Consider the following 15,712-nt stretch of genomic DNA (forward strand, 5'->3'; position numbering starts at 1 on the left):
TGATGATTTTATGACTAAGTTTGTCAAAATTCATCAAACTGTACACCTAAAACAGAAGAATTTTAACTTTATGTAATTTATTCCTCAACTGACCTGACTTTAAAGAAAAATAAAGCAAAAATAAATTTTAAAATACCACTTTTATCAATCACATATAAGGGTTCCATATATAGTTGTGTTGAAAAGAGATCTCTCCTGCCCAAACAAACATCTATCAAAAAGAAAAGCAAAGTAACAAAGTCACAATAAAAACATTATTTCCTAGGAATACTTGATTTTTAAAAGCAGCATCAGCTACAGGCCAATATTTACACAATGAAATTGATTCTACACTTTTACACTGTTGGTGGGACTGTAAACTAGTTCAACCATTGTGGAAGACAGTGTAGCTATTCCTCAAGGATCTAGAACTAGAAATACCATTTGACCCAGCCATCCCATTACTGGGTATATACCCAAAGGATTATAAATCATGTGCTATAAAGACACATGCACACGTACGTTTATTGCGGCACTATTCACAATAGCAAAGACTTGGAACCAACCCAAATGTCCATCAATGATAGACTGGATTAAGAAAATGTGGCACATATATACCACGGAATACTACGCAGCCATAAAAAAGGATGAGTTCATGTCCTTTGTAGGGACATGAATGAAGCTGGAAACCATCATTCTCAGCAAACTATCACAAGGACAAAAAACCAAACACCGCATGTTCTCACTCATAGGTGAGAATTGAACAATGAGAACACTTGGACACAGGGCGGGGAACATCACACACCAGGGCCTGTCATGGGGTTGGGGGAGAGGGAAGGGATAGCATTAGGAGATATACCTAATGTAAATAACAAGTTAATGGGTGCAGCACACCAACATGGCACATGTATACATATGCAACAAACCTGCACGTTGTGCACATGTACCCTAGAACTTAAAGTATAATAAAAAAATTAAAAAAAAAGAAATTGATTCTAAAGATTGAATTTCTGAAACTCTAGCAGCAAAGTAAAAGATAACTTTTTTTTTTTTTTTTAAGAGTTTCTCACTCTTGTTACCCAGGCTGGAGTGCAGTAGCATGATCATAAAGGGATAACTTTCACAGCAAAGGGCTTTCACAGCTTCCTTAAATCAGTGGCTTTCAATGTTTCTGACTACAATACACAATATATATTTTACATTTTGGCTCAATATACACATTCATTTATAGAAAGCTTCACATATGATGCACCCTGATTTTTTTCCTATTGTTATTTTTAAAAGGCTCGTTGGAAAATAAGGGATGTAGAATGGTTCATAGCAGGCTGCAACGAATAGTTTGGGGAAAACAGTAAGGCAAATGAAAAACTGTAATATTTAGATAAGAGACGATACAGATATCAGGTAAAGACTTTAACAATACCCTATCCATCTGTCCATCCATTCATCCCATAAATTTTTACTGAGCATGTCTTATGTGCTAGTGTCAAGAGCTAAACACTTGGCAAGGAACTGGGTATACAATGAAGAAAAAAAAAAAGACATGAGACTGACATTATACAAATAAAATGCTATTTAAAAATATTTATAGCATACACTGGCATATGCTGGAAATAGGATTATTATACCGTACTCAGTATATTTCCAACTGAATATACTTTAGGATTTGAAAAATATTAATTCTCAAACATAACAGATACATAGCCAGGAAATAACATAGGCATGGTCAAGCTCTAAGGGAATATGTGAAATACAATTTATCTAGGCCAAGAGATGCCACACAAGTTATAATTTATGAGAAATCCTCCACGCTATTTCTGTACCTTCTACATGCTTCTGTTACTGCACATACCACTCTATGCAGTATTATTTTATTTATAGATCAGTCTCTCTTTCTAGAATATAAGCTCCATACAGGCAGGGTTTTTTTTGTTTGTTTTTCTGCTTAGAGAGTGTTTGGCATTCAACCAATGTTTACTGCATGGAGTGGAAACTAAAGAAATAAAGATAGTATTTAAGTATTTAGGTGTATGTATCTAGAACATAAAACTAAAGTTCTATTTCAAACTAACCAATAACCATTGCCCCCCAAATAATCCACATAAAGCCTATAATGCAAAAGGTGGTAAAAGCACAGCATAAAATTGTCTTGAACTTTCACTAGCAAATTAAAAAGACATACAGCTAAAAGGTTTAACTTTGTAGTAAATATAAACATTACTAACAATGGACTACTATATGAATAAGAAGAATATATAGTTAATACCTAAGGGAGCTGTTGTTGGGGTTTTTTAGGTCTTGGTGAAGTTTTATTACCCATTCTTGATACTCTTGTTTTTGGATGGCAGTTGATTGTTTTAATTCATTTGACCATTTATTTTCTAGGTCCTAAAAGAAACAGCATACCAACTGGTTAATTTTTTTAACAAAAACAAACAAACAAAAAAACAAAAGAAAATGCAACTGCATACCTAAAAGTCACTGTATTTCACTTACTTGCTGGGATTCAAAATGCTGAGCAGCCAGTGAATTTACATCTTGATCTGTCAGTGATTTTCCCAATTCCTGCATGACTTTTTCCATTTCAATACCTTGTCTAAAACACAAATAAGCAAATCAGGGATATTCATCAAACTTTCAAGGTATATGATCCTTCAGATTCATCAAACAATCTCTATAAAGTGAAAATAAAAAATTTATTTTATAGAAATGTGTCCAGGAATGAGAATTGTAACTGGAAAGTACTTAGAATCCTTGGAAATGGAGACTAGCCAATAACAATGATAGTGTCATATAATATCAACATCATTTGTGCAGCTAAATTTTCATCTAACTGTATTGCACAGACGAATGCAGTCAAAATCTAAGTTACCTTTCAATTACTATGGCTAATGTTAAAAACTCTAGACCCCTTTTCACCTGCAAATTTCCTCAAAGAAGAGGCTCTGCAATTTCAGCTTAAATGGATTTTCTATTTGTATATGAACTAAAGTGACTTCAACCTCTGAAAGTTAGTTTACATTATATCCAGAAGCAGACAATTAGATCCTGAGTCAAATTACTATTAAGTCATAAAATTTACAGAGGGACGTAAAATACAGTCTGAAGATGTTAGTCACACCTTCTGCATTTATCCAAAGAAATAATGTGCAAAAATTAAAAATGGTTTTTCCTACAGGAAAAATTAACCAATGGTGTTAGAAGTACAGATAATGGTTATTTATGAGGGAAAGGGTAAAGGACTAGAAGGGCATGAAAGAGGACTCTGTAATGCTGGAAATATTCTATTTCTTGATCTGGGCAATGGTTACATGGTCGTGCTTAATTTGTGAAAGTTTAATGAGCTGTACACCCACAGTTTGTTGCCTTTTCTGTGTGTATGTTATATTTTAATAAATAAGTTCACTTAAAAAATTGAAATTAAAGATTATCTTCTAATACAAACGTATGCAAAAAGTTTGTTCTAAAACAAATTTCTAACAAACCGGGAAAGAACAAAACACAGATATAAACTAAAAGGATTTTATCATCCTAGTTAATTCAGGTAAATTGCTCTTAAGAGTGAATTTTTGGCTGGGCGCGATGGCTCATGCCTGTACTCCCAGCACTTTGGGAGGCTGAGGTAGGCGGATCACCTGAGGTCAGGAATTAAAGACCAGCCTGGCCAACGTGATGAAACTCCATCTCTACTAAAAATGCAAAAATTAGCTGGGCATGGTAGCGGGCGCCTGTAATCCCAGCTACTCAGGAGGCTGAGGTAGGAGAATTGCTTGAACCCAGGAGACTGAGGTTACAGTGAGCTGAGATCATGTCACTGTACTTCGGCCTGGGCAACAAAGCGAGACTCCATCTCAAAAAAAAAAAAAGAGTGAATTTATACTTATTTGTAACACTGATTAAGATACTCATATATATATGATAAATTAAATTCAAGCAAGTTACACATCTATACATTTCTATATATACCTTCTGGTAGTAAATATTCAATATCATTTAAATCCCACTTAGTTCTAAGGCAGATGACTCCATTAACTTTTAATAACTATTACGAGTCAAATGAAAATTATGCTTGCAAGTGAGATTCTTATTTAGAAACAGAAATAACTGCTAACCATTTATAAATACAAACAGATATAAATATATATTACTATTTTACATTACACATGTTCCCTCTAGTGGACAAAAGGTATCATTGCCATTTTTAAAGTTTAAAGAAATATCTAGAATCTGGTTTGCTTAAAAAAAGAGCACATCTCTTGTGAAGAAAAAGAAGACAGATAGAAATTCAACAAATAAAATTTCATGAACATTTATTTCATCCTAAATATGTCCAAAAGGCAACTAGCTAATCATATACTTGATGATACAATATATATTTTCTATGATTAAGATAGAAGAAAATTTTATTACGTCTCAGATGAAATACTAAATATAGCCTGGCTCAGTATGTCAGATGTGACAACTCTGGCAACGTGTATATTATCTTGAAGATACTTAAAGAAAAAAATCATTATAACTTGTATTATTGATGCTGTGCCGAGAAACTGTCTTTTAAAGATGTACAATGGTATTAAAACGAAATAAGAAAATGTGTCACTTCTGCTCATGAAATGGATAAATAAATTAAGCACCAAAATTTCGGGTCAACCTCCACAGACACTAGTGAATTTCAACTTACCTTAAGTCATACTGTTCACCTTTGCAATAAATATTACCTACCAGAGGAATACAGCTTATTTTTCTTTTTCAAGCTAGCGGTTTGGACAGGTTAAAAATAAATTACAAAACTTAAAAATAGATGAATTCAAGTATTATTTATATGTTTAGAAAGAAAAAAGAAGGCCAAACCCCATCAAGAAATATGGCCAAATATGATTTCAAACAATAAAATAAGTCAAAACAAACCTCTACTAAAAAACTATTCCATGAAAAAAAAAAAGTATGAATACCAGTAAATGCAGGTAATTAGCACGTTAATTGAACTTCCCAAAAGATGAAGAATCATGTAGAACACAAATCTTCAGATTTAGAATAAGGAAGCATTATAGACTATTAATGGCTAGATATATAGTTTTCTAGGGGGTACAGGCAGCAAACTATGCTGCAAGTTAGAGTCACTCAATAGCTCAATGAAAGTACTAGGAATGGAAGTATAGGGAGCCAAAATGGGAATTTATCAATATACCCAAAGAGGCAGAATGAGTATAGTCACAGAAAACCTGACGGCTAACAACAGATTCAGGATGACTTGAAGGTTATATTATTTGAAGGCCTAGGAGGAAAAATCAAAGAAATGAAGTTCAACAGAAAGTAATTAATTAGTATTAGGTAATTCTACTTTTACATATTTTTAAAAACCTAATTCTATATTTTGTCCTTCTTTTTAAACTATATTCACAGTTTTACGGGCTACATAATAAAGAACTAGAAAAAAAACTTTGTCTTCCCCAGGGAAATATGTTTCAACTATATACCTAGTGGCAACCACTCACTGCAGGTATCTCATCAAAAAGGAATAAACTGCCCCAATACAGCTGGTCAACAAACCAAACCTATAAACAGTGACAAATATCTCAAAACAGCATGTTCTTTTTGACAAAGAGATCATTCTAATATTTTACAAAGTATGAGAATAAGTGGTCCAGAGGAGTACAATTGTTATGAAAATTTACAAATCTATGCAATATAATAAATATGCTAATTTGGTACACAGAAGAGAGCATCCCTCAGGAACAATTATTAAATACATTTCCTTATTATTTTCTGACTTATATTTTCTTAACCATGACAATGCTCCAAAGATTATTCTCATCTTGCTAGCCTTACTGTATTCTAACGGGAAGCTAATGAGAACCAGGAACAAACCAGCACATCTTTTTACATTTACTCCTTTGGGACTATTAAATCAGTTACACACACACACACACACACACACACACACACACAAAAGTGATTTAGTCCTAATATACTCTCACAATCAAAGCAACACTAAAACTATTACCTTAATGGAATATACACCCAATGTCTTAAATAAGTGTTTTTAAGATAATAAATATTATTAGATTCTGCTAAATTACAATGGATTATCTAGAAGGACACATCCTGAATTCCTATCACAATTTATATAGAGTTACTAGAAAGCAGTCAGGGAAGCCACTTATTACTTTAAAATAAATAATGCTAGAAGTTTTTTACATACTCTGAAGAAAAGATAAATAATAAAAGCATTGTTTGTATACTGTGTTAAGTAATCCATACGGCAGGAATTCAAATCTAATTACAATTTCTTGGAACAATACTAGTGTTATTATTTTTTTCTAAGGTACTTGAGCATACAAAATGAACTGAAAGAGCCATGGACATAGTTAGAGCAGGGCAATACAGAGGTTCTGAATAGGGAGACAGAATGGTACAGTGGTTAACAGTTCTGAAGTCAGATTTCCTGGTTTCAAATTCCAGCATGCCCTTGGACAAGTTACTTATTTAAGCAAAAACTTCTTCATCTTTAAAAATGGAAATAATAGTAGGGTTATAGTAAAGATCAAATGAGACAGGGCATCCAAAGCACTTTGCACAGTGCCTGGAACAAAACAAACCTTCAACAGAAGTAATCTATTCCTCTTATTAGAGATAAGAATATATAAGGCCCACCAGTATCATTTACTTAGTTAAACCACTTATAAGGTATATAAACCTATGAGGACCCTCCCAGTTGTAGTTACACATTTAAACATACAAGAAAATTAATTTCTAATATTGAAGTTTTTTTTCTATCTTATCCTTTTTGTAAAAAATAAAAACAAGTTGTTCTGCAGGCCATCTATTTGACAATGTAACATTTAATTCTGATAATGCAAGAAATTTGAAATACCTCTCTCGTAATTTTTTCAGCTCCACATCTCTTTCACCAATCAGTTCTGAGATACTAACAAAGTAATTATGTTCCAAATTTAAGAGAGTTTCAGAGGCAGGAGAATGAATTAAGTCATGGTACACATCTGCAAAATCTTCATCCCAGCTGGGTTCTTCAGGCCTTGCATGCTCTAACGTGGTCTACAAGATAATATACAGACATTCTTAAATCATGATCTAGTATTTTTATTTAACACACTACTAGAAAAGTATGTATGATTCCATTTTTGCACTTCAATGACAGAAAGACCCTCTTATATATATATGTGTGTAAATATATGTGTGTGTATTATACAGGATTGTCTAAGCACAGAAAAAAAAATGTGGAGAGATACAGACTAAGTTCCTAATATAAGTTACCCGGGAGCAGAAATGAGAAGGAGGTACTAATGTGGAGGAAGGGATAGGAAGTGTCCACAATAAAAGCTTATGCTGTGACCTCATTTCTGTGAAATCACACACACACACAGATGATCAACAAAATGCTAATGGTGGCTATTTCAGGACAGTGGGATTTCTGATAGCCTTTATTTATATTCTAACATACTGTATGGTAAAATAACTTGCATGCATTAGTTACATAATCAGAGAAAACTTTTCATTATTAAAAAAATACTGTTAAAGTAGGTTACATATTTAGAAAATAAGGTGACCTATGTGGTCACCTGCGAATGAAAGCCAAATTCATGCATACCTATATCAAGATAAATGTGTAATTATGCATTTAGTTTGACCTTTTCTAGTGTTACATTTTCTTTTTAAAATATCAGCAGGCTTTTAAGGATATAAAAATGGTAGCTATTAAAATGATGAAGGGACTGAGTAAACGCTGATAGACAAGAAAAGCAGAAACAGGGAGAAACAAAATGGGAATGCCCTCAGCACACACGGATACATCCAGGGAGGTACAGATGCCTATCCCAAGGGCTGCCTCCTCAACTCATCGGAGGAAACTGATACACTGAGAAGTCAAAGATCATATGACTTAATGGCATTAAGTGGAAATAAAACAAAGATTTTGATGTTTTTTCCATTATAGATCTTTGCAAAAGATACCTGTAAAAAAAAAAAAAAACTAAATTCTTCCCTTTTCTTACCCATGAAAATATTAAAAACTGGAATTTATAATATGACTTAGGAGTAATAATTTACCTTAAAACAAACGAACACATCACATAAACAGGTATCTTGAACTCAGTCAGTCAACAGGAAAACTTTTCTAATTTGTTCTCTTTCACTTCAATCAGTTGCCACATCAGAAGGCAGGAGACTAGCTGAACCTAGAACTACGATTTCATCTACTCTATGCCTCTGAAACTCCAAAACTGTTCTGATAACTGTTCATCTTTAGATGTGGGACTGCTATAGGAATTATAACCAGCCTACGGGACTTAACTTCTGTTTAAAATTCACTTCAGGGCAAAGTTGAAATTTTGTAGGGAGGAGCTACTGTAAGACTGTAGGGATGTGCCTGGCCACACATAACACCAGATGTTCAGTAGCCCCACTACCAGATCATCTAACTACAATAATCTGCAGCATTAATTTTAAACTCAGCCTAGGGGAAGCTTTATGAATAGGTAGAAGATACCTACGTGAGAAGAACTAAGCATAGTTTTTTCCTTGACCTAATTTACGCCACTCCCTCAGGACAGATGCTACTAGAAAGGGGACTGGGACGGCTGAGAGGAATGGGGCACTCAGGAAGTGACTGCAGAGAGAAAGCGATTCAATGTCCAGGCCATTATTTCTCCACCTCCACTTTCAGGCATAACGCCTGACTTCTTTGAGGTTCAAACCACTCAGCACCCCTTATCTTTCATGGCCATCATCATCTAACAACCTACCTGTCTGTCACTCACCCTCATTCCTGTAAAGCTTTGGCACCAAGTTCAAAGACTTCCTCTCTGCCCCACATACTGCCATCAACCTGGGTTACTTGGATATCCATGTGGAAACCCATCCAAGGCACTGCCTTCTTACTTTCCCGAACTCTACAATCTTTACTGTGGAGTCCCAATTAGGGAAAAGGAATCAGGCTGGCAGGACCAGGGGAAAGCAAAAAGAGAAAGCAGATAAGCTATAAGTCTGCCTTTCTTCATGGTCCAGACCAAGCTTGTCCAACCTGTGGCACAGGATGGCTTTGAATGCCGCCCAACACAAATTCATAAATTGTGAATTTTTTTTTGTTTTTTTTTAGCTCATCAGCTATCCCTCATGTTAATGTATTTTATGTGTGGCCGAAGACAATTCTTCTTCTTCCAATGTGGCCCAGGGAAGCCAAAAGATTGGACACCCCTGGTCCAGGCCATGTAGCCCTCCTGCACTCACCTTTCACCAGACACCTGCAAGATAGCTGCAAGACTGCAGCTCACTGCAGTCTTGGGGTTATCAGTACTGCACACAGCACTCTACAGCATACAGCATAAACGCTGTCCTATAAAATCTCCAGCAAGCCTTTGTTTCCTTGAAGTCAGCTTCTCTTCTGTTGGCCTGCCCATTGCCTCCTCACAACATATTTTCCTACTTTCTCTAATAAATCTACCTTTCTTTATCTACAACTGTCTTGGTAAATTCTTTTACCCCTGTACCACCAGCCCAGACAGTCATCGTTTACCTGCAACATTTACTAGTTCTCCACACCACCTCAGCCATCCATTTAGTATCCTCACCAGAAACTCAGTCCGTCAGTATTCAAACATTCTAGTCTCTGACTACAACCTCCACCCAAGATTTCTCACTCAATAATCCCCAAGTAATTGATATTTAACCTCATCAGGATCTCCACTTCATAAGTTTCTCAATGTTTTCATTTTTTTTTAATCAGCCATCAACTGCCACTTAGCTTCACTTCCTTCCCTATGTAGCTTACATTTTGTGATCTAGCATTCAACCACTGTCTTGCCGATATCCTCAACTCCCTTGACTGATGTACCTTATATTACCCACCTAACAAAACCCTCATCTTATTCCTCTTCTCTATGCCTGCAGTCAGGCTTTAGAGAGCTGTAGCAGAAAAATCACAAAACTCTATAAAGTTTATGGTGACAAACTGGTGCCACTCTTAATCTTGGCCTCAATGATGCCTGGCAATCCTATCATTCACAGCTCAGTTTTCTCCTTAAATATCCAACAATCTTATCATACCTACCACCTCAACTAAACAAATAACCTGTCTTTCCTTAAAGTTGAAACACTCAGAAGAGAATATTCTCAACTTCCTGCTACCAAATTAATAAAATTATCTGATTTTATATCCAACCTTTCCTGCTTCTCTTTGGCTATAAGTGGAGAAGCATCTGTCTTCCCAGTTATGATTAATTCTTCATTTGAGTTCTGGATTCTATCCCTTCTAGTCCTAAACTCTGCCGCCTTAAAAAACAAACAAACAAACCTCTGACCTTGTGTTCCCATTTAGCCAGTGACCCATCTTTCACCTCTTTATATTCAAACTTCTTCAGTTAGTATACTAATTCTTCCTATTTCCACACTCCCACATTCTTAAAGTCAATGAAATCTCATTTCCACCACCACCAACTTACTGAAACTGATCTTGCCACAGACAAGATTACTTGATAAATACAATGGATATTTTTGAGTCTTTTCTTTGCCTCTTATACTTGATGTCATCTTGGCATTCTCTCACAGTTTAATTTGCAGTGCTCTTTCTTTAGTAAATAAAATCATTTGTGGTATACCTAATGGCATCTTAGACTTTATGAAACAGGGTATATTATTTAAATAGAAAATGATATGATGTGACTACACAACAATAATGAAGATAAGTTTATAAAAGTAAACCAAAGGTTAAATGAATACTATTGCTGATTTAGGGTTGCCAGATAAAATACAGAACACTCACTTAAATTAGAATTTCAGATAAATAGTGAAAAATTTTTTTTAGTATAAATATGTTCCATGTAATATGTTGATATACTAAAAAATATTCATTTATCTGAAATTCTAACTTAACTGGGTGTCCTATATTTTTAATTACTAAATCTGGAGACCCTATGCTGGTGAGATATATGCAAGTAGCCTCTTGTTTTACAAAGGTATTACATAAATAGCATTTTGTCTTATGTGCTCACCCTGATATAGGAAGCACAGAAGCAGCAACATATACATTATAGAATATTGGTATGTGGAGAAAAAGGATCTTATAACTATTTCAGGATTACCACAGCATTTTAAAAATTTTCACCAAAATCCAGAATATCCTTGAAATTTACAATCTCACCTATTTTCTTACCTCAGCATAAGCTTTGGCCCATGTACTCGCCAGCTGATGTAAATCTACTTCACCTGATTTCACAGCTGCCAGGGATGCTTCAGCATCTCTATCATAATCGCTGAGGGATTCTTCTTCTATAAACTGAGTCAGAGCTTCTTTTAAGTCTGTTACAGGGACATCAAACACCATCGTCAGCAAAATCCAGGTATAAATAGGGAACATTTTACTTGGCTGAGAATTCCAATGTGAAATCTTATTTTTAAATTTTTATTTTTTATTTAGAGATGGGGTCTCTCTCTCTGTTACACAGGCTGGAGTGCAGTGGCATGATCACAGTTCACTGCAGCCCTGAATTCCCAGACTCTAGTGATCCTCCCACCTCAGCCTCCCGAGTAGCTGGGACCACAGGTGCATGCCACCATGCATGGCTAATTTTTGTATTTTTGGTAGAGATAGGTCTCACCATGTTGCCCAGGCTGGTCTTGAACTCTTCAGCTCAAGTGATTCACCTGCCTTAGCCTCCCAAAGTGCTGGGATTACAGGTGTGAGCCACCTTGCCCAGACATGAAATTTTATTTTATCAAGCTGATACTCTTAATAGAATCTCCAACTAAAATGAAATCAGCTTAGGGGATCATTTAACTAATTTCATGATTATTTTCCTTTACTATTACAGGCTATTGCATAGAGAAAGGTCAAAAGTCTTAACTCTTACATATTCCCTTGATACTAATAAAGTAATGTTACTTTCTTAAGCCTGATATTTCAGTTTGAAGCCAAGTGGGTATAAGGACATAAAGAAAATGCTACAGATTTTGAAGGTCTGAACATTACTGTATTTACATTAAAAAGAGTTTTCCATGTAACTTTAAAGGGTACATTGCTACATCCTTTGAAAGAGAAGTTAAATGACTAGCTTATTAACACATTTAACTCAGATGACTGACCGATTTCAGTTTTACAGACACCACTTAGAGAATGATATAACGGAAGAGCACTGAGAGAGAAGTTAGGACACCTGTGTTCTGGCTTTGGCTCTATTATTATCACTATGTTCGTGACTTTAGACAGTGGTTCACAATCTTAAGTGTGCATTAGAAACCCCTGGAGGCCTTATTTAAACAGACTGCCACATGCTACCCTAGTTTCTGATTCAGCAGAAATGGGATGCAGCCCGAGAATTTGCATGTCTAACAAGCTTGCAGGTGATGCTGTTGCTGCTAAATGATTAGAAACCATATTTCAAGAACCACTGCCTTGGGTAAATAATTTAACCTCTTTATGTTCCAGTTTCCTTGTTTGTACAATGTGATTGGGCTATAAAGTTTCTAGGTTATCTTATAACTCTAACCTGTGATCTAACATATTCTGAATTTTAAATTTTTCCTAGACTGTGAGATAGAGCACAGACCTTTAAAAATGGTTTAATACATATAACTTTATAAAACTAATTTAGGTAAGCAAAGACTATTCAAAAATTAGTACACTTTCTGTTCTATGGCATCTCAGAAATTAATGACCAGATTATTAAAAGGGCAACCAATTTAGCACTATAATTCTATTGGCACAATTAGCGATAGTTAAACTGCCTTATAACTTCACCCAACTAAATTCAGAAGAGCTCCTCTAATTCCAAACTTTGTAGCTAATTTTTCATTATAAAATCTAATTTTTATATTTTATAAACAACTACCACTTATAGGAAAAAACATTCAATAAAAGAAAGCTCTGGAGAAATGTTTTTATTCTTGGAATCAGTTCCTATGTTATGGCTGTTTCCAAAGCTTCTTAGGTTTATGCTTTCTAATATGAAACTTCTAATGACAGACTATTGAAACTAATAAAGTGGTGTTACTTAAAAAAAAAAATCAGTCCTCACCTTTTTCTATAAAGCACGGTAAACTGTGCAGCAGCATCAGACGTCCATGTAAATGACTGGCATTCTCTTGAACAGGAAATCTGAGTGGCACTCTCAGTTCTAAGCACTGACTTCCTACTTTAAATTTATATACAAATTCTCTCTCTCTATTGCAGAATCTTTCTCTGTTTTTCTTCATATTCTTTGACAGGATTTCTACAGAACTAACAAAAAAGCAGTAGGTTATAAGTCTATAAAGAAATTATGTTTCATTATTGCTCTCTCACTTCTAAGAAAACATTCCACCATTCAAGAGATTTTGTCTATGAGCCAATTATTCTAGTTTTTCCCAAGTGTTTATCCCTGTACTTCCATCTTCATGATGAAAACAAAGTGCTTCTTAAAAAAAAAAAAAAAAAAGACACTTTGTTTTAAACTTGATTTAAGAAAAAAAATTATGGCCATAAAGTACTTTATATTCCAAGGCAGGGTTCTCAATAATAGGGAAGGACCATGGAGAGAAGAGCAGAGAGAATTCTTAGGGAGAGTTCATGGGTGGGGAAATGCAAAGCTTAAGAAACCGTTGGTAAAAAGAAAGTCAAAGAAGCAGATCAGGGACCAAGGAGTGATCCTGGAGAACTTAGAGGTTGTGGTCATGAGATCCGACTGGGGGAAGGGGAGTAAGAAAGTGTTAGAAAGATTTCCATGTGGGAAGAAGATACACAGAAAAGAGAGAGTACAGGACCGCCACTTCCGGCCCACACCCCAAAGGCAAACTAGACACTACTAAGGAAGAAGAAAATCTAGTTAAAGGCAGTAAGAATCAACATCAATTAAAGATTTATGTATTCATCAGCCTTGTAACTGGACTTCCTATGGCTAGGCTTTCTCCCATCAAATCAGTTCTTACATTATTTTCTACACTGAAGTTATAGTAATCTTCCTTTTTAAAAAAGGAATATACTTATCTGATCATGTTGTTCATCCGCTTAAAAACTTTCTATGACATTCCATTGCTCTCAGGATAAAATGTAAACTCCTTATCCCAGTTTACAACACCCCTGCTTATATTTCCACTCTTCTCTCAGAAACTGCACCTCTCCTTCCTAACACACAAATTCACAAATTTTATTTTCCAGCCATTCTGAACTTCTGTCAACACCAAACTTCTCTTTCCATGCCGAATCTTTTTGAATGCCTTTTTCTTTGCCTAGAGCACTCTTACTGATCTTAATTTCGTCGGATAACAATTGCTAATTCTTCAGGTCTCAGTTCAGCCTCTAGGAAGACTTATCCAACCCCCTAAAACTGGATTGGGTCCCGACAGGCTCTCATATTAGCCTGGACTTATTTGAATCATGCCACTTATCACGCTCTACTTCTTACTCTTGGCTAGAAAACAGTCTTCTTGAAGTGGAAGGAATACTGTCTTGTATTCCGTGTATTAGGCAGGATGTTGCGAATGGCAAGAACTAATAAATAATTGTTGGATTGTATGGCGTTTTTATTTTATGGTGCTCACTGGAAAAATAAAGAACAAAAAATTATTCATACGGTTCTTTAAAAAGATATCACCTGAAATATAAAAAAAACTCAAAGGACTTTTGTACATGTCGTGGGGCGCCGCTAAGTTGAATTATCCAGACTATATTTTCAAATCTGTATGTAGGCTATACACAAAAATCTTCGTCTATTTCACCATAATGCAAAGAGATAGGGTATTTGTTTTACTCAGAAAGAATTAAAATTAAACGTAAAGCAATACAAATTTTTATAATGTTAGAAAACTACCAAAACTACATAAAGGTCTATTCTATGATGTAGAAATTTCATTCCTAAGTATATATCCAAATACACACAAACGCATATGTTCGCTAAAGTACACCCAGAAGAATGCTCATATAAGTTTTATTTATAATACCCCAAACTGGAAACAACCAAAATGCGTATTAGTAGGAGAATAGTAAACTTGTTTATTTTATGAGATAAATACTACACAGCAATAAAAAAGAATCAACCACTAATAAATGCAAAAATATGAATGAATCAGGAATGTTGAAAAAAAAAGAGAAGGCAGACACAAAAGCTCTGGTTCAACATTTAGACTTGTGTTTCAAGAAACTGATAACTTTAGTTCTTTCTCCTCTCGCTCTTTTTTTAGACTAATGGTCTATCCTGAAGCCTTGGTTCAGTTTTAGCAACCGTTAAGTCCAGGAAGGTTTCCCATAAGAAAATGGGATGGGAGGAGGTCTGGACCGAACACACACAGCCAACAGAGCGGAGGCTCTGAGGCTCACATTAATCAGGGAAAAGGAAGACAGACGGTCGAGCTGAGAAAACTTCAGCCGGGTGAGGGGACTAATCCCTCTGTAACGGTTGTCAGTCTGAAAGGGCATCCTCACTCGGTTCTGGGCTCACCTCGTCTAGTTCGGAAGTCCTGGGCAGCCCGCTCACTCGAGCTGTCAGCGCGTCCTGCACTGGGAAACCAGCTGACTTGCCGATATACTTTTTCCACCCCGCGGATCCGCGAACGTAGATTCGCCACATCCTTTTCTATTTCCTGGCATCTTGTAGAAAATTTCTCAGTCCAAGTGCCCCTATGTCCCAACCTGTTTCAATTTAACCATTTGAAAGGTGCAATAAGGTGTATTTCTATTGTTATTCTGTATTTCAGAGACAGGGCAAATCCGCCGTTGTGACGAAAGTGCAGGGACAAAGCACAAACTCGG

General features: G+C 35.5%; 1 protein-coding gene across 2 annotated transcripts in view; it reads right to left on the bottom strand.

Moving 5' to 3' along the window:
• Positions 1-15,705, bottom strand: part of FERRY3 (FERRY endosomal RAB5 effector complex subunit 3) — a 59,949-nt gene extending 44,244 nt beyond the window's left edge. The window contains exons 1-6 of one of the 2 annotated variants that reach the window (XM_019039383.4): positions 15,402-15,705; positions 13,005-13,207; positions 11,144-11,289; positions 6,851-7,032; positions 2,476-2,575; positions 2,246-2,367 (exon numbers count right to left, since the gene is read on the bottom strand). In XM_019039383.4, coding sequence (XP_018894928.1) covers positions 2,246-2,367; positions 2,476-2,575; positions 6,851-7,032; positions 11,144-11,289; positions 13,005-13,182 — 728 coding nt within the window. In that variant the 5' untranslated portion in view covers positions 13,183-13,207; positions 15,402-15,705. The remainder of the gene's footprint in view (positions 1-2,245; positions 2,368-2,475; positions 2,576-6,850; positions 7,033-11,143; positions 11,290-13,004; positions 13,208-15,401) is intronic. The other variant, XM_063693753.1, reaches the window with a different exon arrangement.
• Between the last annotated feature and the right edge of the window lie 7 nt (positions 15,706-15,712).

This window comes from Gorilla gorilla, chromosome 10 (genome assembly GCF_029281585.2).
Source record: "Gorilla gorilla gorilla isolate KB3781 chromosome 10, NHGRI_mGorGor1-v2.1_pri, whole genome shotgun sequence".
NCBI lineage: Eukaryota > Metazoa > Chordata > Mammalia > Primates > Hominidae > Gorilla > Gorilla gorilla.